Source organism: Cynocephalus volans, chromosome 10 (genome assembly GCF_027409185.1).
Source record: "Cynocephalus volans isolate mCynVol1 chromosome 10, mCynVol1.pri, whole genome shotgun sequence".
Taxonomy (NCBI): Eukaryota; Metazoa; Chordata; class Mammalia; order Dermoptera; family Cynocephalidae; genus Cynocephalus; species Cynocephalus volans.
The window spans coordinates 107,254,000-107,281,904 of record NC_084469.1 but is presented as its reverse complement, the minus strand read 5'-3'; the positions used below and the strand labels follow the sequence as shown (position 1 = coordinate 107,281,904).

At 43.9% G+C, this 27,905-nt stretch overlaps 1 protein-coding gene across 2 annotated transcripts; it reads left to right on the top strand.

Moving 5' to 3' along the window:
* The first annotated feature begins 1,206 nt into the window (after positions 1-1,206).
* SLC1A6 (solute carrier family 1 member 6) lies at positions 1,207-22,472 on the top strand. Of its 2 annotated transcripts, XM_063111762.1 has the most exons (9): positions 1,207-1,411; positions 2,972-3,109; positions 5,048-5,252; positions 5,989-6,031; positions 9,593-9,936; positions 13,601-13,834; positions 15,008-15,202; positions 21,471-21,605; positions 22,277-22,472. In XM_063111762.1, exons 1-9 carry the CDS (start codon positions 1,207-1,209, stop codon positions 22,470-22,472), a joined length of 1,695 nt encoding a protein of 564 aa, XP_062967832.1. The 2 variants fall into 2 exon arrangements, with proteins under 2 accessions (XP_062967832.1, XP_062967833.1); XM_063111763.1 differs by lacking the exons at positions 5,048-5,252; positions 13,601-13,834; positions 15,008-15,202; positions 21,471-21,605; positions 22,277-22,472 and having other exon boundaries at positions 9,593-9,623.
* Positions 22,473-27,905: the final 5,433 nt, after the last annotated feature.

Here is a 27,905-nt window from a genome sequence, read left to right as displayed (position 1 = left end):
CATGTACTTCCACCCTCTGTCTCCTGCTGCCAGTCTCCACTGGCCTGACCAAAAGGGGAGCCAGTGGGTGAGGGAGTAAGCCTGGCATAGAGGCACTTCCACCTTTATTGCTGTGAGATCGGTGTAGGTCAGGCTGGCTTATCCCTTAGGCAAGGATGTGTGGTGCCCAGAGCCCACTCTACTTTTAGGGACTCACAGAAACGTTCTCATGTGTTTTAAAATCAGAAGGAAGAGTTAAACTTTTAGGTCAAAGAAAATGTTTTCATATATAATATGAATAAATTCATTTTAAAAATTGAGGGGAAATTCACATAATGTAAAAACGACCTTTTGAAAGTGGCATTTAGTACTCTCACGGTGTTGTGCAACCACCACCTCTATCTAGTTCCAAAATAATATATTTATTTTTACACCAATGCAGTAGTAAAATATAATTTTATTATATACTTTTTTTTTTAAATGTAGGAAGAGATCCATAAAGGGAAATTTCCTCAGGCCCACGAAAGTCACAATTTCTAAGTTGCTCTGTACATGCAAGTTGTCTGGTTGGGAAATGGACAGGCAGGTTTTTATTTTTATATGCATTTTATTTAATGCTTATGAAAAATACAACTAAAATTCCAAGTAGTGATCTAAGGTTTCCATTATATATATATATATATATATATATATATATATATATATATATATATATATAATTTTTTTTAGATAAGTAAATAAGGATACATGGATAGGGTCAAATGTTAAGAGGAGACACAAGGCTAGACACCAAACTGTTTTAATTTTGGGACCAGCCCCAAGGTGACTTGCCTAGGGCTTTGCATGCAGTTGGTGCTTAGCAAGAACTTGTCAGCTCAGTTTGAGAACTGTGGCAGCCCCTAACTGCTTGGGACTATCTCAGTGAAATGAGAGGGTTGGAGCCAGGGAATGGCAACAGCGTACATTATTCTGTGGTTTTCTGCCTCGCCTCTTTACTCCTTCCCAGCCATGCCCAGGAGTGATTCTGGAGACCTTGACTCTGTCCTGCCAGGTGTCCCAGCACGGGCGCATTCCAATAGAAGGACGTTGCCCCTCCCCTCCTTCTTAGCTTCCTCCGAGTGCCCACTGCCCTGTTCTCCTTTCCCCTGTCTCTCCCTCACCCCCACCCCCCTGCCTTCTGTCCCATCCCTCACCAGGCCCGGGCCCTCTTTCCCCCGCAGATAGACGATGAGCAGCCATGGCAACAGCCTGTTCCTGCGGGAGAGTGGCCAGCGGCTGGGCCGGGTGGGCTGGCTGCAGCAGGTGCAGGAGAGCCTGCAGCAGAGAGCGCTGCGCACGCGCCTGCGCCTGCAGACCATGACCCGCGAGCACGTGCTGCGCTTCCTACGCCGGAACGCCTTCATCCTGCTGACGGTCAGCGCCGTGGTCATAGGTGAGCTCTGCCTCCTGGAGGGCGGGGATCTCAGAGAAATTCCCAGCACGCACATCTCCTCATGCCACTCTTCCAACCCACCGTGAGGCCACACTCTCATGGATGAGTACACACGTGTGCAAACAGCTGTGTGTGCACACGTGTATATGCATGTGTACACACATATACACTGTACAAACACTTTACCTATGCACACAACATAAGCGTGAGCACATCTAAAAATTTATTTATTTATTTATTTTTGATTGTGTATATTTATGGAGTACAGAGTTGACTGTCACTATTTGTATACAGTATGTGATGATCAAATCAATATTATTAGCATGTGCATCATTACAAATCATAGTTACTCTTTGTGTCCCTTACCCAATTACTCCCTAAACTCCCTCCCCCTTTCCCATCTCTAGTAACCATAGGTCTGTTCTCTACTTCTGAACGTTCAACATTTTATTATGGTCTCTTCCTTCCTTCCTTCTTTCCACTTATGAGTGAGGACATGTGATATTCCTCTTTCTGCACCTGCATTATTTCACTTAATGTAATTTTCTCCAAGTTCATCCATGTTGCTGCAAATCGTAGAATTTCATTATGTTTTATGGCTGAGTAGTATTCCATAGTGTATGTATACCACAGTTTCCTTACCCAGTCATCTGTCGATGGACATTTAGGTTGGTAGCATGAATACATTTTTATGAATGCACAGAACTTACAGGTGCACTATTCTACTCTCTATGTCTACGAGATCAACTTTTTTAGATTCCACGAGAGTGAGATTATATGGTATATGTCTTTCTGTGCCTGGCTTATTTCACTAAACATAATGTCCTCCAGGCTCAATAGGGTGATTATAGTTAACAATATATTTTATATTTCAAAATAGCTACAAGAGAGGATTTTGAATGTTCTCACCACAAAGAAATGATATTTGTTCGAGGTGATTGATATGCTAATTACCCTAATTTGATCATTATACTTTGTACACATGTATTGAAACATCACACTGTACCGCATAAATGTGTACAATTATTATGTGTCAATTTAAAATTTAAAAAAAAAAGAACTTACAGGTGCAAGCACATGAACTCACATGCACACTTGTACATGTATACTAGAATTACATATTCACACCTGCATGTGCATTCTCCTGAGCACACATCCACACATATGAGCATAAGTGCACATACACCCCCATGTTTGAAAACAGTAACATATACATACAAGTTATACCTATAGACACACCCAGGAAAATACGTGTGCATATTCATGTGTGTGGGTCCACACATATAGGCACGTGTACGTGCTCACAAGTGAGTGCACACTGTCAGGTGGGCATGCATAGGTACACACAAATGGGTGCAATTATACATTTACACACATATTGATATTCATACATTTCTACAGTGTGTGCACATACCAATTCACACACAAACACACACCCTCACAGAATGTTTCTCTCCTTCTCTCACCCCCATCTGCACTCACCTTTCTTGGGTTGGATGGACTTTGCCTGGGAATGAGTGACCCAGACTGTACTCAATGGACCCCTCTTTTTGACTCTAGGGGTCAGCCTGGCCTTTGCCCTGCGCCCCTACCAGCTCACTTACCGCCAGATCAAGTACTTCTCTTTTCCTGGAGAGCTCCTCATGCGGATGCTGCAGATGCTGGTGCTGCCTCTCATTGTCTCCAGCTTGGTCACAGGTGAGAGACCAGTGCTGGCCTCCAACATCCATTGTCCTAGTCCATTCTCTGTTGTTTATAACAGAATACCTGAAACTGGGTAATTTACGAAGAAACAGAGTGTATTTCCTACAGTTCTGGAGGCTGGGAAGTCCAAGGTCAAGGGGATGCTTCTGGTGAGCACCGTCTTCCTGGTGGGGACTCTGCAGAGTCCCAAAGTGGTACAGGGCATGGCATGGCAAGAGAATGAGAGTGTGTTCGTGTCTCTCTTCCTTTCCTTATTAAGCCACCAGTTCTATTCCCTTGATAACCCATTAATCTATTGAATGGATTGATCCATTTATGAAGGTGATTATTTGTGAGGGTGATTCATGATACAGTCACCTCTTAAAGGTCCCACCTTTCAAATACCGTAGCCAGATCTCCCACCCTCTTAATACTCTTACAATGGGGATTAAATTTCAACCTGAGTTTTTGAGGGTACATTTAAACCATAGCACCCATCTAGAGCCGAAGCTCCAACCCAGAGCCAAGCACAGGATCTCTCCCTCAACTCAGCGCCTCAAATATGGAACCTGCATCTTGCCCAGAGTCTTTGTCAAAGCTAGGGTCCTGATCAGGTTCCAGACCCTATGACTCACACCACTTAATCTCAGTAACCTTCCTGTACTTTTCCTTGGAGGCAAATGGTCAGCCTGCAAGGGGCTCAGTATCATCCAGAGGTGAAGGAAGGGCTGTGGAGGGGCAGCCAGGGAAGGTAGCTGGGCTATGGTGTGGATGGGCTGGAGGTGGGATGTAGATGAAGATGTGGAAGGTGAGTGAGTTGGCGGTGACAGGATGATGGGTAGAGGGTGGAATGGGTGTATAGTTGGATTATGCAGGGACCTGCCAACTTTTCCTCTACTGGGCTAGGTAGTAAACATTTGCAGCTTTGAGGACCATAGGGTCTCTGTTGCAACTGCACAGTTCTGCTACTGTAGCACAAAAGCAGCCATAGACCATATCTGAACAAATGAACATGGCTGTGTTCCAATAAAACTTTATTTACACAAATAGGCAGTGGGCCAGATTTGGCCCATGGGTGGTAGTTTGCTCATCCCAGATTTGGGGACAAGGATGAGGTAAAGGCATGAAAGAACGTTTTCTTAGGTTGGGTTTCCTAGAAGCAGAGTAGGAGATGAAGATATTTATATGAGCGATTAACTGAGGGGTAGCCCTCAAGAGAAATCCAGGAGAAAGAGAAAGAAGCAGGACAGGGTGGGAAGAGAGGCTAAGTGAAGATGTCGGTTCAGGTGAAGGCTGGATGTCAACCTGATCCCATGGGGAGCTCTGGCGTGTGAACAGCACCACAGGATTGTGCCCCCAACTTTGCTCCCACCGAAGTCAAGGGATCTGGCCTTTTGAATCCCTGTACCAGACAGGCATTGGCTGTGGGCCTTTTAGGGTGAAGCAGCTCCTGTTCTGCTGAGGGCAATTCTCAGGATAAGGGGGCAGCATGAGCAGTGAGCAATCAACACTCACAGCAGCTGAAGGATAGGCATGTTGGCTTGGGGCACCCACATTATCTACTGTAGACAGTGTGCAGTGAGGTGGGCTGGAGGAAGGTGTGATTGCAAGGTGGATAGTGGGAATGAAAGTGAGGTTATGGTGCAAGATAGGGTCAGTGGAGGATGGGGTGGGGATTGAAAATGTTGGCTTGGAATAGAGGGAAGGTGGTGTGTTTAGTGGAGTGGTGCTTGGGATAAAGGATGGATGGGGTGGGAAGGTGTATGTGGAAAACAGATGGGGGTTGAAGGATGGCGCTGTGGGTGAGTGCATAATGGATGGGGTGTAGGAGGAAGGGATGCTTGGTAGAATGGTGGTTGGCTGGTGGTACGAGGAGGGTGGGGTAGATGGATGGAAGAGTGGGTGGTGGGGTGTGGATGAAGCTGCGGGGGTGCTGAATCCTCTGTCTTCCAGGTATGGCCTCCCTGGACAACAAGGCAACTGGGCGGATGGGGATGCGGGCAGCTGTGTACTACATGGTGACCACGGTCATCGCAGTCTTCATCGGCATCCTCATGGTCACCATCATCCATCCTGGGAAGGGATCCAAGGAAGGGCTGCACCGTGAGGGCCGGATCGAGACCATCCCCACAGCTGATGCCTTCATGGACCTGATAAGGTGATGTCCTTTCTAATTTTGATGAGATTTCTGGCTCTGCAACAACCCTTACTCAAGGACAGACATAGGGGACAGGCTGACCCAGCCTGGAAATGGCAACACCCTTTGGTACCCATTTTCTGTGCTGGAGTCTTAGACATTTTCTCTGAAAGCAGCTACTCCTAGGATGGGATCTTTTGACTCGTGGCTGGGGAGGCTGTAGCTGCAGCATCTTTGGGTGGGGTCTGAACAGCTGGTGTTTTTCTGGTGTTCCCAAGATCCACTGGCAGTGGTTTTGCCAGCCGGAATTAAGGGTAGCTATCGTTCTCCCCTGGTCACTGAGTTGGGGTGAATCTAGAGTTGGAAGGGTTCAGGAACTCTCTGTGGTTTTTTGAGGTGTCACTGGCATGTGTGTTTAAATTGAAGTCCTTGAGGTGGCATAGAGATCCAGCAAGGTGCTCAGACACACATGGATTTGAGTTCCATCTGCACATCATAGCAGCTGTGTGGCTCTGGGTGAATTACCTAAATCCTCTGTGCTTTGGTTTCTTTGTGTGTAAAATTGGGGCATTAATAGCACTCATGTCTGGGGTTATCATAGTGTTTATATTGGATGACATAGGTCCTTTGCTCAGTGCTGGCCTGGAGTGAGCATGCACATGTGGGCTGCTGTATGATTGTTGTTATTAGTACTATTATCATCCTAGACTCACTTCCAAGGGCTAACCAATTTCTTCTGTCTGGTGTTTTTCTGCAGAAATATGTTTCCACCCAACCTCGTGGAGGCCTGCTTCAAACAGGTCAGTGGGAAGTGTGCAGTTTGATCAAAGAGGTTTGGAGGGTGGAGGGAGCTTGCTGCTGGGTGGGTGGGTGGGAGTGGGAACAAGAGCCGGGCAGAGTGATGGGCAGGTGCTCTTGGAGGAGTCTAGGGGAAAGAATGTACAGTCACTCAGTATCTATGTGTTCTGCATCTGTGATTCAACCAACCTTGGATGTAAAATATTTTTTAAAAATTGTGTCTGTACCAAACATGTACAGACTTTTTTTTCCCTTGCCGCTATTCCCTAAACAATGCAGTATAACAACTACTTACATAGCATTTATACTACATTAGGCATTCTAAGTGATCTAGAGATGATTGAAAGGATATGGGAGGATGTGCATAGGTTATATGCAAATCTACACCATTTTATATCGGGGACTTGAGCATCCTTGGATTTTGGTATCCACGGGGGGTCCTGGAACCAATTACCCTGCAGATACTGAGGAACAACTGTATTTCCCATTGGTGTGATGGTCAAGGGAGGGTTAGAGAGAAGGATTTTAGCCAAAGGATGCCTGGCATGGGACTAGAAGAGGCAGTGAGACTGGGGTAGAGATTCCAGGACTTCTGACCATGGATGGTTGAGGAGAGAAGCCTTCAAATCTGGCTGAGCATTGCCCAGGGAGCTTGTGAAAAATGCAGAATTTATACTCATTCCTACATGCATTGATTGTCTACTCTTATTTGTCTATTTATTCACTCATTCTTCAAATTTTTTTTTAAAAAATTTAAATTTATTTTTTAATTGACACATAAAAATTGTGTATATTTATAGGGTACAACATGATGTCTTGAAATATATATACATTATGAAATGGCTAAATTGAGCTCATCTACATATGCATTACCTCACGTACTCATTTTTTTATGAGAACACTTTTATTTTATTTATTTATTTTTTGCTAAAAGGGAAATTTATTTAATGTGTGTACATTAATAAAAAAGAAAGATCTCAAATCAACAATCACCTTTGCACCTTAAGAAACTAGTAAATGAAGAGGGAACTAAGCCCAGACCTAGCAAAGGAAGTAAATAATAAAAATTAGAGCATAGGTTCCTTATATATTCTGGATATTAATCCTTTGTCAGATGTATATTTTGCAAATATTTTCTCCCACTCTGTTGGTTGTCTTTTAACTCTGTTAATTGTATAAGGAACTCAAACAACTTTACAAGAAGAAAACAAGCAACCCAATTAAAAAATGGGCAAAAGAGCTAAGTAGGCATTTCTCTAAGGAAGATATACAAATGGCCAACAGACATATGAAAAAATGCTCAACACCACTCAGCATCTGGGAAATGCAAATCAAAACCACATTGAGATACCATCTAACCCCAGTTAGGATGGCTAAAATCCAAAAGACTCTGAACGATAAATGCTGGCGAGGTTGCGGAGAAAAAGGAACTCTCATACATTGTTGGTGGGACTGCAAAATGGTGCAGCCTCTATGGAAAATGGTATGGAGGTTCCTCAAACAATTGCAGATAGATCTACCATACGACCCAGCTATTCCACTGCTGGGAATATACCCAGAGGAATGGAAATCATCAAGTCGAAGGTATATCTGTTCCCCAATGTTCATCGCAGCACTCTTTACAACAGCCAAGAGTTGGAACCAGCCCAAATGTCCATCATCAGATGAGTGGATACGGAAAATGTGGTACATCTACACAATGGAGTACTACTCAGCTATAAAAACAAATGAAATACTGCCATTTGCAACAACATGGATGGACCTTGAGAGAATTATATTAAGTGAAACAAATCAGGCACAGAAAGAGAAATACCACATGTTCTCACTTATTGGTGGGAGCTAAAAATTAATATATAAATCCACACACGCACACACACACACACACACACACACACACACACACACACACACACACACACACACACACACACACACAAAAAAAAAACCCGGGGGGGGGTGGGGAAGAAGATATAACAACCACAACTACTTGAAGTTGATACGACAAGCAAACAGAAAGGACATTGTTGGGGGGGAGGGGGGGAGGGAGAAGGGAGGGAGGTTTTGGTGATGGGGAGCAATAATCAGCCACAATGTATATCGACAAAATAAAACTTAAAACAAACAACAAAAAAAATTAGAGCATAGGTGAAAGAAATAGAAAATAGGAAAAAAAAAAAAAAGCAAATGAATGAAACCAAAAGTTGGTACTTTGATGAGATTCATGAAATTGACAAACCTTTGAATGGACTAAGAAAAAAGAGAGAAGACTCAAATAACTAAAATCAGAAATGAAAGAGGGGTCGTTACAACCAAATTTACAGAAATCAAAAGGGTTATAAGAGAATACTGTGAACAATTTTTGCTCAAAAAATTAGGTCCTTTTAGATGAAATGAATAAATTCCTAGAAACACGACACCTACCAAGACTGAATTATGAAAAATATATAGACTTTGAACAGAACTATGGCTAGTAAGATGAGTGATTATCATGTTTTGGATTCCTGATGCAGGATTCCCTTGAGGATTTCTTTCAAGGCTGGTCGTGTTGTCAGGAGCTCCTGCAGTTTTTGTTTGTCTGGAAAATGCACTATTCCTCCCTCATTTCTGAAGGATAGCCTTGCTGGGTAATAGTATTGTTGGCTTGCAGTTTTTTGTGAGAACACATAAAATCTGCTGTGGTAGTGATATTCAAGTATCTAATGCATTGTTATTATTAACATCTACCTGCCCCACCCCTGCCACCATCCCTGGTAACAACCATTTTACTCTGCTTCTGTGAGATTAAATTTTTTGTATTCCATATATAAGTGAGAACATACAGTATTTGTCTGTCTGTGCCTTGTTTATTTTGCTTAGCATAATGTCCTCCTGGTTTATCCATTTTTTCACAAATGACAGAATTTTCTTCTTTTTTTAAAGGCTGAATAGTATTCCATTGTGCATATATTCCACATTTTCTTTATCCATTCATACATTGATAGACACTTAGGTTGCTTCCATATCTTGGCTATTGTGAACAGGGAGTGCAAATATTCCCTTAATGTACTGACTTCATTTCCTTTGAATATATACCCAGGGGCCAACCCCCTGGCTCACTTGGGAGAGTGTGGCGCTGGGAGCGCAGTGGTGCTGGTAGTGCTGAGGCAGCGGGTTCGGATCCTATATAGGGATGGCCGGTGCACTCACTGGCTGAGCTTAGTGCAGATGACACCAAGCCAAGGGTTACGATCCCCTTACCAGTCACAAAAATAAATAAATAAATAAATAAAAAGTTAAAAAAAATAAAAAATGAATATATACCCAGAAGTGGGATTGCTGGGTCCTATGGTAGTTCAGTTTTTAATTTTTTGAAGAACCTCCATACTGTTTTCCATAATGGCTTGTACTAATTTATTCACTCATTCTTCTGTGCATTGGTCAAATCATTCATTCAGTCATGCAGATTTACTGAATAAGACTCTCCAGGGTGTGGGAACCAGGAATTGGGGTTTTAAAGGAATTTCTCTGGATGATTCTGATGCATTCACTGAACCAAGTCTGGGTCCAATCTCTCCGTATTTCAGTTCAAGACACAGTACAGCACGAGGGTGGTAACCAGAACCATTGTGAGGACAGAGAACGGTTCTGAGCTGGGTACCTCCATGCCTGCTCCATCTTCAGTGGAGAACGGAACCAGCATATTTGAAAATGTCACTCGGGCCCTGGGCACCCTGCAGGAGGTGGTGAGCTTTGAGGAGACCGTGCCTGTGCCTGGCTCAGCCAATGGCATCAACGCATTGGGCCTTGTGGTCTTCTCTGTGGCCTTTGGACTGGTCATCGGTGGCATGAAACACAAGGGCCGAGTCCTGAGGGACTTCTTTGACAGCCTCAATGAGGCTATTATGAGGCTGGTGGGCATCATTATTTGGTGAGTGCTGGGCTGTGCCAATGGGAAAGGTGGAGACAGGGCTGGGAAGTCGGGCTGGGGGGAAGTTGCTAAAGAGCTCGTTGGGGACCCTTGGCCAAAGTCATTCTTCATGTTTTGGTTAATTCACTTACTAGCCCACTAGTTCACTAATTCATTCATTCATTCACTCAGTCTTTCTGCAATGATTTATCTACTTGTTCACTTCCTCTTCAGCTGTTCATTCATTCATTCTTCTATATGTTGACCAAATCATTCATTCGTTATTCATCTATGCTCTTCTATTACATATGGGTTCACTCATTTTTTCATTCATTAAAAAATTAACCTATTTTAATTAACAAATAAAAACAAAACTGTACACATTTATCATGTATAACATGATGTTTTGAAATATGTCTACATTGTGGAATGGCTAAATTGAGCTCATTAACATGTGCATTGCCTCACATCCTTTTTTTTGAGGTGAGAACACTTAAAATCAACTCTCTCAGTGATTTGCAAGTATACAATATGTCATTTTTAACTACAGTCACCATGTTGTGCAATGGATCTTTTGAACTTATTTCTCCTGTCTAACTGAAATGTGGTATCCTTTGACCAACCTGTCCCCAACGTCTCCTCCACCTCCAGCCCCTGGTAACCACCATTCTACTCTGCTTCTATGAGTCCAACTTTTTAAGATTCTGCATATGAGTGAGAACATGCTGTATTTGTCATTCTGTGCCTGGCTTATGTCATTTAACATAATGTCCTCCAGGTTCACCCGTGTTGTCACAAATGACAGGCATTTACTTATTCTTCTATGCTTTGTTTAATTCCCTCACCAGCTCACTAACTCCCTCCCTCCCTCATTCATTCACTCATTCATACCTTTCTGCAAAGTTTTATGCACTCACTCCCTCATTGGTCTTTTCATTCCCTCATTTATCCATTTATTCTCATTCTTCTATGCACTGGTTAATTCGCTCACTCTTACAGTCATTCACTCATGAACTTATTCACAAACTCATGCATGCATTAGTTAGATCATTTGAATCATTGATTTATTTACTCACATATGTGTTCCGATTCATTCTTCAACACACACATTCATCTCTGCTTTTGTTACTCTGTTATTCACTTGCTCAGATATTCTCTTTATCCAGTCATTGGTTCACTTACACACTCATTCATCCACTTATCCACTTACTCATGTCTCATTGGCTTGTTTTCTTACTTATGTATCTACTCACTAATTATTCCTTAATAGATGAATATTTCATCCATTCTCTTATTTCCTTCACTTCTTCAAAAACTCCTTCAGTCATTCAGCAGACATTTTCCCAGGCTGACTTTGCCTTGACTCTGAAGTACAGAGATACATTGAATTCATTCTTCGTCCTTAAGGAGCTCACGAAGTCTTGGAGAAGACAGAGACATACTAGATAAATATAACATGAAGTGGTAGGTTCTGTAGTAAAGAGACACTAAAAAAGTGTTGGGAACATTAAGTAGTGAGGAGCAAGTAGAGGGAAATGTAGGGGATGCTTCCCAGGGGAGGAGAGGTGGGAATCATGGTGAGGGTCACCTCTCAGCTGGGCCTTATAAGGTGAGTAGGAATCCAACTGGACAGTGAAGAGAGGACATGAAAGCTTGAAAGTACCTGAGCTGTTTGGAGAATGGAATGGAGTTCAGGCAGGTGATAGCATAGGGTAAGTTAGGCATGGTTATGGAAGAGGTTCACAAGGCTGTCTGTTCCCAAATGGGGGAAGAGTTCATACATGACCCAGATCATTTGAAAGTTGTAGAGGGAACTTGAAGCCAAGTGGAGAGCTTGGAAAAGCATCTGAAGGGAATGGGATGGGGAGCTTATCAAGCGTAGGGAGAGGATCAACAGGGAGTATTGAAGGCTCAGCTGAATTGGGGACCATGGCTTTATGGAGGTGTCATTGGCATGGTTGGGTAAAACGTCCAGATGTGCCAGGTGGCTGAGTACAGGAGGCAAGTAGTCATGTATAGCTGATCCAGGGCTGAGGAATTTTGCAGGTGAGGCAGAAGGATGAAGGTGAGGGAACTGAGAGAGGGATTTACAGAGCATAAGCATAGAGGTAGGTGTGGACATGTTGACTTGGAGACGACTCAGCAACCACTCACCAGGGCTAACCCTGAGACCAGCTTATGGAACACAGATATGGCTGGAGAAGTCCCCTGAATCCTCTTTTCTCAACCAAACTTTTGCACCAACTTCCCAAGTGGCCCTCACCTCCTCCAATACACCCACCATGAGAGTGACCTAGAGTAGACTTCAATTTCTATGGAAAGAGCGGAGTAACAGTTGAAGCCCGGGGATGGGTGACTAATGGCACCACTGGCAGAAACAAACAAGACTGAGCCATGGGCTGGTTTGTGGGGAAAACAGATGAGTGCCTGATGAACTTGCTTCTTTTGTCTTCTCTAGTTTCCTTTCTCCTCACTGCTCTTCTGGTCCACTCTGGTCTTCTCTCTGGTCCTCCAGCAGTCCTAGCTCACTCCCACTGCAGGGTCTTTGCACTGTGCCTGCAATGCTTCCACCAGATATACATGATTCCTTCTCACTATTCATGTCTCGGCTTAAATGTCACCTCTTCAGAGAAGCCCTCCCTGACCACCCACTCTAAAGCAACCCCATGCAGTGAACACTCCTTGAAGTTTGTATTATGTGTTTCTGTGTGTACCTGCTGTTCTCCCTGAAAGTTTGTGTCTTAGTCCATTTGGGCTGCTGTAATAAAAATACCACAGATTGGATGGCTTAAACAACAAAAAAATTTATTTCTCATAGTTCTATAGGGCGAGAAACTCATGATCAAAGCACCCATAGATTCGGAGTCTGGTTCATATGTGGTGTCTTCTCTCTGTGTCCTCACATGGTGGAAGGAGAGAAGAAGTCCTCTGGGGCCTGTTATAAGGGCACTAATCCCATTCATGGGGGCTTCACTGTCGTGACGTAATTGTCTCCCAAAGGCTCCACCTCCTAATACTATCACCTTGGTTATTAGGATCTCAACATATGAATTTTGGGGGAACACAGACATTCAGCCATAACAGAATATAAGTGCCATGAGGACAGGGACCATGTGCCTGGAATGTAGTAGGTGCTCAATAGATGTTTGTTGAATGAATGAATATGCAGATGACATTGATAGCACAGGTTGTTTGAATTGTCAGTGGTGAAGTAACCCAGGCTGGTGAATGAGTGGGACTACGCACTGATAGGAAAGAAAATAGGGGCATGAAAATTACAAACGTGGGACAGAGAATTAGGGGCAGCCGATAAGGGAAGTTTAGACAGAGGCAGGACATGTCTCGGCAATGTCTAGAGAAAGGGTCTTGGTTGTTTGGTATTGGGGGGAGGGGGCTTGAATTGGGGAGTGAACGAAGGAGACACCCGATAAGGTTGTACGTCCTGGAGTTACAGGAACTTTTCAGCTTCGGGGTGAGCTGAGGGTGAGCAGGAGGAGAAGGCGGGATGTGTTTGTGGGGCCCAGACCCACTTGTTAATGTGTGGGAAGATCGGGGTGGAGTAGGGTGCTGTATGGTGGGCACTGCCTGGCTCCAGGGTACTCTATGGACAAAACCTCGGGGATGCCAGGACTAGACCTCTAGGGGAGGTCAGGAGGAATCCCTGACAGGTGTGTGGCTTGCCCAGGTACGCACCTGTGGGCATCCTGTTCCTGATCGCAGGGAAGATTCTGGAGATGGAAGACATGGCCGTCCTGGGGGGTCAGCTGGGCATGTACACCCTGACCGTCATCGTGGGCTTGTTCCTGCATGCTGGTGGCGTTCTGCCCCTCATCTACTTCCTCATCACCCACCGGAACCCCTTTCCCTTTATTGGGGGCATGCTGCAGGCACTCATCACCGCCATGGGCACATCTTCCAGGTATGCCCCAGTCACTGGAACCTTCCCTGTGTTTACTGCTTGTCTTTCATGGTCTCTTCTAGGAATGTCACTCTCCCACCTCCACAGACACCTCTTCTGAACTGTACAGTAATGTCAACCCTCAAGGGGCTCTGAGGCCCTCCAGGTGGTTCAACACTAGGGGGCCAGTCTTTTTCCAGTGATGACTCTCCTGGTCCCCTTTTCTCCTTTCCTGTTTTTCCATTTTATATGGAGGAGGACCTGGTGCCAATTTGGAGGTTAGAATGAAGGTTCCGAGATGCCCCGTGGTCTCAATCATTTTCTAGCTCAGAACATCTCATGTCCCCTGGAGATGGTATCTGGGATGTCTCTTGCCTTCCTTCTCTTTTTTTGTGGTTTTAGAGGTTTAATAACCCTAATTTCCCCCCATTATCCAAATTCAAAACACTATGAGAAGTATCATGAGACCCAAACACATGGAAGAAAAATATCATTTTTTATTATCTGTGATGCTGATCAGTAAATGTGCCTTTTAGTCTATGAATGAGTAAGACTGATGTCACTGTGCCCTAGCATTAAACTCATCTTGTCAGTCTGGAGCTGGACACCCAAAGGCCCTCTCTGTGAGTCCTGGCTTCTCACCCCATGATGTAAAGCCAAACAGACAACACCATCAGGTGGACAGGCTGACCCCAAATGAGATACCCACTCCTTCGACTAAACTCACCGATCAATTGAGTCACTCTTCCCCAATTGATAGAAATGGATGGGGAGAGAGAGACTGAGGGGGGTTACCTAGCTGAGGTCACTCCCTGTGCAAACGTGGGGAGTAGGGAATGGGGGTCCTCTGTAATAGTCCTCTCTTAGCACTGAAGTGTCGGAGATCAGCAGCCTTTAGTCCTCTCCTTTCTGGGAGTAGATAGAGCAAGCTAGAGGCATAAAACAGTGTCCAGTCATTGGCCTTAGCTATTGGCTTTAAGTGGGATCAGGGACCTTCATCCTGAGGTACCCTCGTTTCTGCATCCTCCCTGCATCACGAGGAGTTCCCTTTCCCCATGCACATTATACTCCCACCGTGCTCTTCTTGCCTGAGCTACAACCTGGAACCCTCAATGTTATTAGGGGAGCCTTTGGTCTATCGTTGCCCCATTCTGGTACCTCCTGTTCTCAGCCCCTGGGGCTCTCTTCCCCCAGCTCCGCGACCCTGCCCATCACCTTCCGCTGCCTGGAGGAGGGCCTGGGTGTGGATCGCCGCATCACCAGGTTTGTGCTGCCAGTGGGGGCCACTGTCAACATGGATGGTACCGCCCTCTACGAGGCCCTAGCTGCCATCTTCATTGCTCAAGTCAACAACTACGAGCTCAACCTGGGCCAGATCACAACGATCAGGTGAGAATCCCTGAAACTGGGTAATTTATAAAGAAAAGAAATTTATTTCATGCAGTTTTGGAGGCTGGGAAGTCCATGGTCAAGGAGGTGCATCTGGTGGGGGCCTTTGTGCTGGTGGGGACTCTCTGCAGAGTCCCAAGTTGGCCCAGAGTATGACGTGGTGAGAGGACTGAATGTGTTAATTGTTCACTCACTCGCTCTCCTTATAAAGCCTCCAGTCTTCTTGCATGATAACGCATTGAGCCATGGATGGATTAATCCATTCATGTGGTATAGCCTTCATGGTCCAATCACCTCTTGAAGGCCCCATCTTTAAAATACCATATGGTGGACTAGGCTTCAGCATGAAGTGTCTCCATGGAGGGGACAAACATTCAAATCATGTCAGGTGGCTTGGGTGAGACCTGCCAGTAGGCAAGAAGTAAGAGGTCGTCAGCTTGGCTTGTGGGGAAGAGGAGGGAGCCACAAGAGGAGCTTAAGGGAGGCTTCAGATGTTGGAACAGGGAAGTAGGAAGAGTCTAAGCTGGATGAGATGCAAAGTGAGACTTTGCCACCCGAGGCTGTCAGGAGCTGGCAAGATGTTCTACTCAGTTCTCTCAATGCTACTGTGGGAGAGCCCTTTGTTCAGTTTTCCAAAGGCAGCAGGTGCATCCCAGTAGCCCAAGATTCTTGTATAAATACAGACTCCTGGACTCCATCAGCCAGAGGTTTCAATGTAGTCATTATAAAAATAGCAGCAAACATTATTATCATCTTCAGGTCTTTGCTCCTTGTCACCTTTTCAGGGAAACCCTGTTTAAAATTGTACATCTGGATTTTCTAAGGCTGCAGCATTTCCCTATATAGCATGATCTGCCTTAGTATGTATTTTCCTTATTCATCTGGCTTACTTTCTGCTTCGCCCACTAGCAAATAATCTGTGTTCGGGCAGGGATTTCCTTCTATGGGAATTTCTGCTACGTATCTACCATGTCGTAGATGCTCAGTCAATAAGTGTTGAAAGAATGAATTTATTGAACTGTGTTCAACCAGTCTTGGGCATGCTCTGGATGGGATGGCCAACCTTTTCTAGGGGAAACCAAGGATGCCAGGAGGAATGAATGAAAATAGTTTCAAAGAAACACTTTTCTTCCTTTTTTTTTTTTTGGTCAGGGTCTCAAACACTGCAATGTTGCACTTCTCACGGGAAACTTTGACATCATTGGGAGTAGGGAAGTTCAAAAAAAGGGTAAGGAGGGGAAGCTTTTGAGGGAGTGTTCTTAAATGGACCAGGGGACTGAGCATCCTTTCCACCTTCTTCCTGGGATTCCATGGAGAGAGCTTGTTGGTGATGGCCAGCTTGAGTTTCATCGGATAAACGCTTCAATAGTTAGTGGCAGTTAGTGATAGGCTGCCTCGGCATTCCTGGTTTGGACCTAATCTAGACTTAATCCAAAGAAGTTTGAATTGGCTCTTTGGATCCAGGTGGAATTAGCCCATCCTAGCTAGAGTGAGCTGCCTGTCCCCTGAGGGCACCCACAGATCACTGTTTATTCTGGGACCAGCATTTGGAAGAGGTAGGCTCCCTCTCTTATGATAACAGTGTGCCTCCTAGAGGCTCTGTTCATAAAGTACTGTGTTCTTTTTTTTCCCCCTAAGGATCCAGGTCCAAGCAGGATAAATTTAGGAGAAATTGGGTGACCTTTTGGAAAATGAAATTTTTGTCCTTGAAAATTTTGATAACAGTAATTGATACCTACTGTATTAGTCCATTTCTGTTGCTTATAACAAAATACCTGGAACTGGGTAATTTTTAATGAAACAGTATTTGTTGCTTATAGTTTGGAGGCTGGAAAGTCCAAAGTCCAGGGAACCTTCTTTGGTGGTGACTTCAGCAACACAGGGTATCACATTGTGAGAGAAAGGCAGAGGCAAGAGAGACCTAACCTCCTCTCTGGCTGTCCTTTTAAAGTTCCCAGAACCATACCCATGACCACCATTAAACCATCAACAGATTAATCCATTTACCAAGGCATGGTCCTCACAATCTAATCACCTCTTCAAGTACCCATCTTTCAATTACCATAATAAGATCTCCCACCCTTAACAGCTACAGTGGGCATTAAGTTTTAGAGAGTTGGGGTGGGGTGGGGTGGGGGTGGAGGGAGCGTCAATCCACAGCTTTCTACCCCTAGCTTCCCCAAACTCATGTCCTTTTCACATACAAATAAACTCATTTCATCTCCCAAGTCTTAACTTGTTTCAGCTCAAAAGTCCAAAGTCTCAAGGTCCCATCTGTGGAGTGAAAACAAGTTATCTATTTCCGAGATACAATGTTCGGACAAGCATAGGGCACATACTCCCATTCAAAATGAACCAACAACAGCACCAACAATAAGAGAAATTGAAATGAACCAACAGCACCAGAAAGAGAAATAGGCTAAAAGAGCGGAGTAACAGGTCCCAAGCAAGTCTGAAACCCAGTAGGGCAGGAGGCATCAAATCTCAAAGCTGGTGAATAATGTACTTTGACTCCATGTTTGATGTCCTCTGCACTATGATGTGGAGGTTGGGTCTCCAAGTCCTTGGGCAGCTCCACTCCTGTGACTTTCTTGGTCAGAGGTCATGCTTCCATTCTCCCAGGCTTGGTTGCATGCTAGTAGCTTCACAATTCTGGGATCTCCATGGTGGTCCCACTCTCATAGCTTGACGAGGCGTGGCTCTGGTGGGGTTTTTCTGCTGCAGCTCTGACCCCGTGTTTCCATTCAGCATTGCCCTAGTGAAGGCTGTCTGCCCTGACTCTGCCCCTGTGACAGATTTCTTCCAGGGCCCCCAGGCTTTTCCATACATCCCCTGAAATTGGAGTGAAATTGGAGGCTTGGGAGCCTCCACCGCTCTGGCATTCTGTGAGCCTGCAGATTTAACAACATGTGGATGCCACCAAGACTTCTGGCTTGTATCTTCCAAAACTGTGGGTCCAGCCTTATCTGGGACCAATTTAGCCACAGCTGGAGTATCTAGGGTGCTAGAAGCCACTTCCTGAGGTGGCCTCAGGCAGTGAGCCTGTGGACTGTGTGTCTTGCCTGTTTCCCAGCACCATCCTCTCTTACTAGGCCTCTGGGCCTGTAATGGAAGAGGCAGATTTGAAGATTTCTGAAATGCCTTTGAAATCTTTTTCTCCCTTTTCTTGAGAATCCTTCTTCTGTACTAATCTCCTTAGCAAACAGTCACTGGGCTACACCCTTGCTTTCATGGTGAGGCTGAGAATTTTCCAATTTTTTGCCCTCTTTTTTTTGACTTATAAATTCTGGCCTTGTGTCATACCTTTTCTGTTGTAACTCAGCATAGGCTGGTGCAAGTAGCCATATGGCTTCCTGAATACTTTGTTGCTTAGAAATTTCTTCTGCTAAATACCCTGGGTCTGGGAACCTTCAAGTTCCACATTCTGGGAAACTTTTGGGTATGAACAGAATGTACCCAAGTTCCTTTCCAGTTCATAGCAAGGGTGACCTTTGCCCCAGTTTCCAATAAGCTCCTTCTCATTTACATCTGAGATCTCAGTATGACCTTTACTCCTATGAAGCATTTATTACCTGCTAGCACTGTGCTCTTTTATCACTCACAGCAACCCCACAAGGGAGGTGTATGTCTCCAGTTCTACAGATGAGAACATGGAGGCTCTGAGTTTACTTCCAAGGTCATAGAGCTCATGAATGGAGTCTGCTGGGCTTCAAAGCCCATTCTCTGTCCACTCGGCCAAATATTTGCTCAATCACTATTCTGATAGACCCAACATCTGGGTGAAGCATCTCCAGTGGCTCTGTGTTCATGATTGTAGAATCTGGGACAGAGCTTCAGAGACCACCAGGAAGAGGGGTGGCTCCTGCAGGGCACTAAAACTTTTCCTGGTAAGCTCAGTGCCTTCAGAACCCTTCTTAGCACACCACACCAGGCAATCATATTTGATGTAGGAGATGAAATCTAGCCTGTCCCAGATCTGGTCTGGCTCCCTAGGAGGGCCCTGTTAGAAGTAACAAACTTCTGTCTCCTCTCCAGTTATATTGAGATATAACTGAGAAATAAAAATGGTATATACTTAAGGTGTACAACATGACAGTTTGAGATACACACACACACACACACACATTGTGAAACGATTACCACAATCAGGCTGATTTACACAATCTTACTTCACATAGTTACCATTTCCCCCATCTGTGATGAGGACACTAAAGATCTATTCTCTTTGCATACTTCAAGTATGCAATACAGTTTTATTAACTATAGTAGCCATGCTATACATTAGATCCCCAGAACTTATTCATCTTATTATGGAAACTTTGTACCCTTTGACAAACATCTCCCTATTCCTGCCCCCCAACTCTCCAGCCCCTGACAACCACCATTCTGTTCTCTGCTTCGTTCAACATTTTTAAAGTCCACATAAAAGTGAGATCATGTGGTATTTGTCTTTCTGTACCTGGCTTATTTCACTTAGCATAATGTCCTCCAGGTTCATCCATGTTGTCACAAGTGACAGGATTTCGCTCTTTTTCAAGGCTGAATAGCATTCCATTGTGTATATAAACCACCTTTTCTTCATACATTCGTCCATCAATGGATACTTAATTTGTTTCCATATCTTGGCTATTGTGCATAATGCTGCCATCAACATGGGAGTGCAGGTGTCTCTTCAACATACCGATTTCATTTTCTTTGTATAAATACCCAGTAGTGGGATTGCTGGTTTACGTGGTAGTTCTATTTTTAATTTTTTGAGGAACCTTCACAAAGTTTTCCATAATGGCTGTTCCAAATTACATTCCCACCAACAGAGTATGAGGGTCCCAATTTCTCCACATCCTCGCCAACACTTTTTATCTGTTGACTTGATAACAGCAGTCCTTACAGGCGTGTGACCCTCTACTTGGTGGTGGGCCACCGTCTCTCTCATTTTTTTATGATGTGTTTTGTGTTTTAGCTGTCCAAAACCACACACACACACACACACACACACACACACAGACACACACACACACACACACAGAGTCACATGCTGCACAAGGATGTTTTGGTCAATGATGGACCACATGTATGATGGTGGTCCTAAAAGATTATAATGGAGCTGAAAAATTCCTGTCGCCTAGTAACATTGTGACTATTGTGTTACAATTGCCTACCTATTCAGTACAGTAACAGGCTGTACAAGTTTGTAGCCTAGAAGCCATAGGTTTCACCATATGCCTAGGCATGTAGTATGCTAAACCACCTAGAATCGTGTAAATGCACTTTAAGATATTCACTCAATGACAGTATCGCCTAATGATGCATTTCTGAGAACCTATCCCCATCATTAAATGATGCATGACTGTATTTTTTTTTTTCATTCGCTCCTTACCACACACAGTTTCTCCTTTTGGCTCTAAATTTGGTTCACCTTCCATAGTCCCATTTCCAGCACCTGAACCTGGCTTCTTCTAGAAACTACTTATTTCTAGCATATGTGTGCATGGGGAGCTCACTTTCCTAGTTCATGGCTGCTGCTCAGTTTGATACTTTTGCATTTCTCCAGCCTCCAGAGGCAGCTGGTTAAATACCTGCTCTTACACCTACAGTACAAGTTGTTTAAATATATTATTGAACCGACTTCCAACAAGAAACAAGCAAAGAATGAGGAAACCCATCTGTATTGGTGCTCAATGAAAGTCGCGTGTGATTTGCTTTTTATTTTCGAGAACTTAGTGAATGAATTATTATTTTTTGCATGTAGTGCAGTGTTTGTTTAAAAAATGTCTTATTGTGTAAGTTTAAGGTTTTCAACATGATGTTTTGATATACATATAGTGAAATGATTATCACAGGTAAGCAATTTAACATATCTGTCATCTCACAGTTACCTTCCTTTTTTTGTAGTAAGAGCACCTGAAATCTTAGCAAATTTCCAGTATATAATTTTATTAACTGTGGTCCTTATATTGCACATTAGACTTCTGGGTTTATGCATTCTACATTACTGCAAATTTGTATCTTTGACTATAGGAGTATCTTCCCATCTCCTCCCACATTGTAACCACTGTTCTATTCTTTGTTTCTATGTGTTTGACTTTTTCTTTCTTTTTTAATATTCCACATACAAAAGAGATCATGAGTATTTTTCTTACTGTATCTAGCTCGGGAATTCAGTTTAAGATGCCTTGGGGAGCAGACCCCTTCCCCTCTGTGTTTCCTTTCCTGATCTCTTCCTCATCTCTCCCCACCCCTTGCCTCTCCGTGTTGTCTCAACATGCAGCATCACGGCCACAGCGGCCAGTGTTGGGGCTGCTGGCATCCCCCAGGCGGGCCTGGTCACCATGGTCATTGTGCTTACTTCTGTCGGTCTGCCCACCGAAGACATCACGCTGATCATAGCTGTGGACTGGTTCCTGTGAGTGTTCCTCAATCTGGACCCTGGTGCTGCCTCTCCTTTGCAATGCTTCTCTCCCCTGCAGGGTCTCCACCCATGTGCCTTCATCCCAGAAAGGACACAGAATTGTAACACTTTAGAGTGAAAAGGAGCCATAGCCTGTGGATCCCAAATTCTGTAGAGTTAACCTTGGGAAGGAGAGTTGGGAGGAGACAAACTCATTTATATATATACATATATATATGTTTATATATAAATCTGGGCTTTAATCCCCACATGGGAGCTGTCAGCTGGACCTGAGTAATATGTGGACAGTCTCCAGCCTGCCCTGGTCAGCATTCTGTTGACTTTGGCAGTCTCCAGCCTCTGGTTAACTCATGATGGTTACCTTCCTGGTTCTATGTACTTTTCAGCTCATGGCCCCTAATTTTCTGTGTCAATTGTTCATATCTTAAAAAAAAAAAATCACATTGCTAAGATCAAATATGAACATCTCCAAGCTGGTCCAACCTGAATTTGTTAGGAGGGGAGACTGAGGACAGAGAAGGGACCTGCTCCAGGTCATGTGGCTGTGGGTTGGCTGGAATGTGAACTCTGACTCCCCAGCACAGGGAGCCCCCCCCGTTGCACCCTCTCCCTTGTGGAGCTCTTTGAGCCCCCTTTAACAGTGGCTTCTCTCTCCCCTCCACCAGTGACCGGCTTCGCACGATGACCAATGTGCTGGGGGACTCCATCGGAGCGGCTGTCATCGAGCATTTGTCTCAGCGGGAGCTGGAGCTGCAGGAAGCTGAGCTTACCCTCCCCAGCCTGGGGAAGCCCTACAAGTCACTCATGGCACAAGAGAAGGGGGCATCCAGGGGACGGGGAGGGAACGAGAGTGCGATGTGAGGGGTCCCTGGCTCTGCTGCCCAGAGAGAAGGGAAGGAGACTGGGGGCCTAGGGACAATCTGCCGCCCAACTAACCATGGGCTGGAGAGATGTTCTGCTTGGCTTGTTGGGGGGGTGGGGACTGAGATAAAAGAGCGGGAATGAAAGGTGTCCAAAGTCTCCATTCCACTCTGAGTATAGACAGAGAACTTGAGCGAGTGTGGTAAGGAAGGAAGAGGGAGAAAAGATCCTCCTGGGATTAGGGGAAGGAGAAGCTTCTGGTTCAACACCAAGAGGGGTCAGTCCATGTTCCTTATTTCCTGAAGGAGTGGCGGAACTAAGAAGGTAAAGAAAAAACCACAATTTCTCATAATAAAACAATATCCACTGCTTCTGTGTTGGGGGTCCTCTAAGATCACCTTCAGGTTCAATGATTCACTAGAAAGATGCACAGAACTCAGAAAAGTGATCATACAGTTATGGTTTCTTACAGTGAAAGGTACAGAGTAAAATCAGCAAAGGAGGAAGGTGCATGGAACAGTCAGGGAGAGACCAGATGTCAATTTCCAGTTTCCTCTCAGCGGAGCTGTGGACGTTACTCCCTTCTCTCAGCAATGACACAACAACGCATACGAAGTATTGCCAACCAGGGAAGCTCAATGGGCCTTGGTGTCCAGAATTTTTGTTGAGGCTCTGTCACATAGGCACAGAGCACCTGCTGAACTTAACTATTCTTCAGTCCACACAGAGGTGAATCTGATACAGTGTGGTCCAGAGAACCAGGTGAAAAAATACAGGCATTCACCTTAGATCACATTGTTAGCATAGACTATCTGGCATGGCCCAAGGTCCCAGGTGTATAAAGACGCTCTTATTGGGTGGGATATTCCAAGGGCTCACAGGTCATCTCTGTGAGCCAGTCAAGGGCCAGTCCTTTCTTTGGAATGTTCAGGCTTTGGGCACCCCAAGCCCTCTGAGTTATCCTTCTACTGCTCACACTCCAAGGTTGGAAATGGAGGAAGCAGCTTCCCATGGGAGGGGAAGCTGGATCTTGTAGCTTCAGTACTTGACTCCTGAGACTGATTGACCAAATGCCCCCATGCTGGCCTTGGGTGCTGCATTTCTTTACTACAGAAGGTGGACATCAGTCACTTAGTAGTATTTTCCTGCATCCTAAGGAACCAAGGGAAACATTAAGGGTTTGGAGAAAATGCAGATAAGTAAATAGAGAGAAATGTGATTCTAGCTAAACTCTATGACTCCATAGTCCAGGAAATAAGACATTAACTCTTAAAAATCAAATTAAACTTCACTTAGGCACAAGCCCCAAGAGGGGAGGAAAATCCAAGTGCAGGTATGTTTAGAATACCCCCACCCCATTTTTTAGGATTCCAAGAGAACCCTGGGGCACAAGCAATTGAAGGAACATGAAGGAAGGTTTCCAAATCTTCTGTAATCTATTTGTAGCCACTCCTGAGACATTTATGGTCAGAGACTGGAAATAGTCCATGCAAAGCTGGAGGCTCCTCCACTTATACAATTTCCTACTCCAGGGGACTTTGCTTGGGATCCCAGTATTTAATCAGAATTTTAGCCTGACCTCATTCCACCCCAGGATCAAATGTCAAAGCTCTGTATCCCCAGAGGGCTCTTTATGGGAGGAGGGAATGCCAAGTCACGAGATCCACAGTCCAACTCCTCCAACCCTTGAAACTTCCTCCACCTCTATTTTCTTTTTCAGTCTGGGTTTTAAGGAATAAATGCTTTTATCCTCTGGAGTAAGGGAAACAGATCATTTTTTTTTTCAGGGGGGATTGTGGATTTTATTAGATTACCTTTTCATCCTTTTAAGTCCCTTTGGCAGCCAGAAGAAGACAAATCAATCTATCTTTGGCCACAGAGATTACCTCTGTTGTAACATGTAACTTGCTTTCTGAGTTCACCCTGGAAAGGAGAGATGGAAATAAGGTGGGGGAGATCAAGGGTTGGTTGGAAGCCACAGCAAGAGATGGAAACTTGCAGGATGGAGGAAACTCTGTGTCCATTCATGTTGCCTGTGGCCTCAGTGACCAGGGTATCTTGCAGAATCCAGAGCCATTTGTTGTGGGGCTAAACACACACACCTGGCCCAGAAGGCAGAGAAGCTGAAGGAGGATTTAGGGGAGTGTAAGGCAGTTTCAGGGCCAGCTGCTGCTACATGCCAATGTGGCAATTCAGCAGATCAGCAACAACGTGTATGTGTGCTACAAAATAGCTGCTGCTCCCTTTACCCCTACATACCAAGAATCTTGTCTATGGCCTGTTTTAGTTTTCTGTGGCTTCTGTTAACAAATAACCACAAACTGGGTGGCTTAAAACAACAGAAATAAGTTTTCTCATAGTTCTGGAGGATAAAGTTCAAAGTTGAAGTATTGGTAGAGACACACTCCCTCTGAAGGCTCTTGTCAGGAATCGCTCCTTGTATTTTCCAGCTCCTGGTGGCTCCAGGTGTTCCTTGGCTTGTGGCAGCATCACTCCAGTCTCTGCCTCCATCTTTACATGACCTCTTCTTTTTCTTTGCATCTTCTCTTCTGTATTTTATAAGGATGCTTGTCATTGGATTTAGGGCCCCCACAGATAATCCACAATGATCTCATCTCAAGATATTTCACTGAATTTAATCTGCAAAAGACCCTTTTTCCAAATAAGGTCACATTCATAGGTTCCTGGTGGACATATCTTTTGTGGGACCACCAATAACATGGTCCAAGAAATGTAGCTCAGCCTAGCTAAGAAAGATTTTAGTGGTCCCAAGACATGAGACAGAGATGGTCAGGCAATCATAAAGAGTGTTTTTTAAGGCAGTGCCTGACATGGTCAACTGGGGCTCCTGCAAGGGATTGCTGGGAGCCAGTGTAATGTATCCCCCCTCAAAGTTATCTTACAAAATGAGCAATGTCTTACACAACAACTTCTGTCAGTCTTTGGTTAAAGAGTGATTCCTGGGCCTTTTAATTTTCTGCGTACATGGGCAGAGCAGGCTCCAGCCACCAGAGGAATTCCTCATGCAGAGAGCTGCAGATACATCAGTCTGAACCAGCAAGCATGCACACTAAAATGGGAAGGCCTGATGGGATAGTTTCCAGTGTTTCTACCTTCCTGGGATTCAGTTGCAATGGCTAGAATGACAGAAGCCATCTTGTGACCATGAGGGTGACAGCCACATACTAAGGATGGTATAACTGGAAAGTAGAAGCATCATCAGTACTTAAGAAACAGGCTTCAACTGCTCAGCTCCAGAATTAATATTTCAGTGAGGAAAGAAAGAAAAAAAAATTTGGTTCAACATTAAAGTCTGCTTTCTGCTATTTGTAGCTAATTGCAATTTCTAAGTGATATACAAAAATTTACTAGTCATCTACCTGGTAGCCTTGACGGGATATCCCTGAAGAATACAGTGCAGAAAAGTTGGCATCCTTCTAAGGCTGTGCTCTCTGATAGAACTTTCTGCAGTGATGCAAATATTTTCTATATACACTGACAGGATAACCCTGAAGAATATAGTGCAGAAAAGGCATTCTTCTAAAGCTGTGCTCTCTGATAGAACTTTCTGTAGTGATGCAAATATTCTCTATAAACACTGTTCAGAATGGTAGCCACTGCTACACATGGCTATTGAACACTTGTTATGTAGCTGATATGTGATTTGATAGGTGACTGAGGAACTGAACTTTTTTAAAAAAAATTTAATCTTAATTATTTTAAATTTGAACTGCCACATGTTGTTTGTGGCTACCATTTTGTACCAGACAGCGTATTTCAAAGGGATATACTCTTTGGGATAATCGTGTTATTTTAGCAGACGTATGAGTGGGAAGGAAACAGCCCTGATTCCCTGTGTGGGGAAAAATGTGGTCAGCATCCTGTCCTGGAATATAGGCCTCAAGGTTTTTCATTTGACCTCATGTTTGTGATTGAGGGAACACTGAGGGTTTTGTCTAAGGTGGGGTTATCTCTAGCTGAGACACTGAAACAGCTGTTTACATTCAGCTTAGAACAGTTATTTCGTTTCTTTGTATATTCTGGATATCAATCCCTTGTCAGATGCACATTTTGCAAATATTTTGTCCCATTCTATAGGATGTCTTTTCACTCTATTGATCATTTCCTTTGCTGTGCAGGAGCTTTTTAGTTTGATATAATCCCAACCTAAAAGTCCATCAGTGGATGACTGGATAAGGAAATTGTGGTATATATACACAATGGAATACTACTCGGCCATAAAAAATGAAATTCTACCATTTGCAACAACATGGATGAGCCTGGAGAGAATTATTCTAAGTGGAACAACCCAGATACAGAAAGAGAAATACTGCAAGTTCTCACTCATAGCTGGGAGCTGAATCCATAAATAAACAAATGAATAGTAAAGAGAGATAGAGAGAAAGAAACAACCATCACAGTAATACATTGAACTTTTACAAAACTAGAGGTGGAAAAGAAGAGGGGAGGGAGAGAGGCAGGGGGGCTAGTGAGGAATTGGTCAATTGACACAAAGAATGATTGTGTATTATAGGGAATAAGCTAACTATACTGATCTAACTACCACACATTCTACATAATTATTGAAAATCAATGTTGTACTCCACATGTATGTATAATAAAAAATAAATTAAAAAATAGAACGTTTATTTGCTTTTGCATGTTCTTTCAAATGAAGGCACTATATGTCCATGAGCAGAGGAATGGATAAAGAAAATGTGGGGTATATATAACAATGGGATACTATTCAGCTTTAAAAAAGAATGAGATTTTGTCATTTGTAACAACAGAGAGGTACCAGGAGGAAATTGTACTCAGTGAAATAAGCCAGGCACAGAATGACAAATATTGCATGTTCTCATCTCTGTGTGGAATCTAAAAACCCTGAGCTCACAGAAGTAGAGAGTAGGATGGTGGTTACCAAGGGCTGGTGGGAAGGAGAGTAAGTGGGCAAATATTGCTCAAAGGATACAAAGTTTTAGAGAAGAGGAATAAGTTTCTGAAATATTTTGCACAGCATGGTGACTATAGTTAACCATAATGTACTGTATATTTTAAAATTGCTAAGAAAGTAGATTTTATTTTTTTCTTGACACATGATAACTGTATATATTTATGGGGTACAATGTGACATTTGGGTATGTGCATACAGTGTGTAATGATCATATTGGGGTAATTAGCATATCCATCACCACAAATATTTGTCATTTCTTTGTGCTGGGAATACTAAAAATCCTCTCTACTAGCTATTTGAAATTATGCAATAAACTGTTAGAACTTTAGTCCCCCTGCAGTGCTATAGAACACTAGATCTTATTCTTCCTATCTAATTGCAATTTTGTATTCATTAATAAGAGAGATTTTAAATGTCCTCACCCCCAAAAATATCTGAGATAAAGGTTATGTTTATGAGCTTGATTTAATTATTCCACA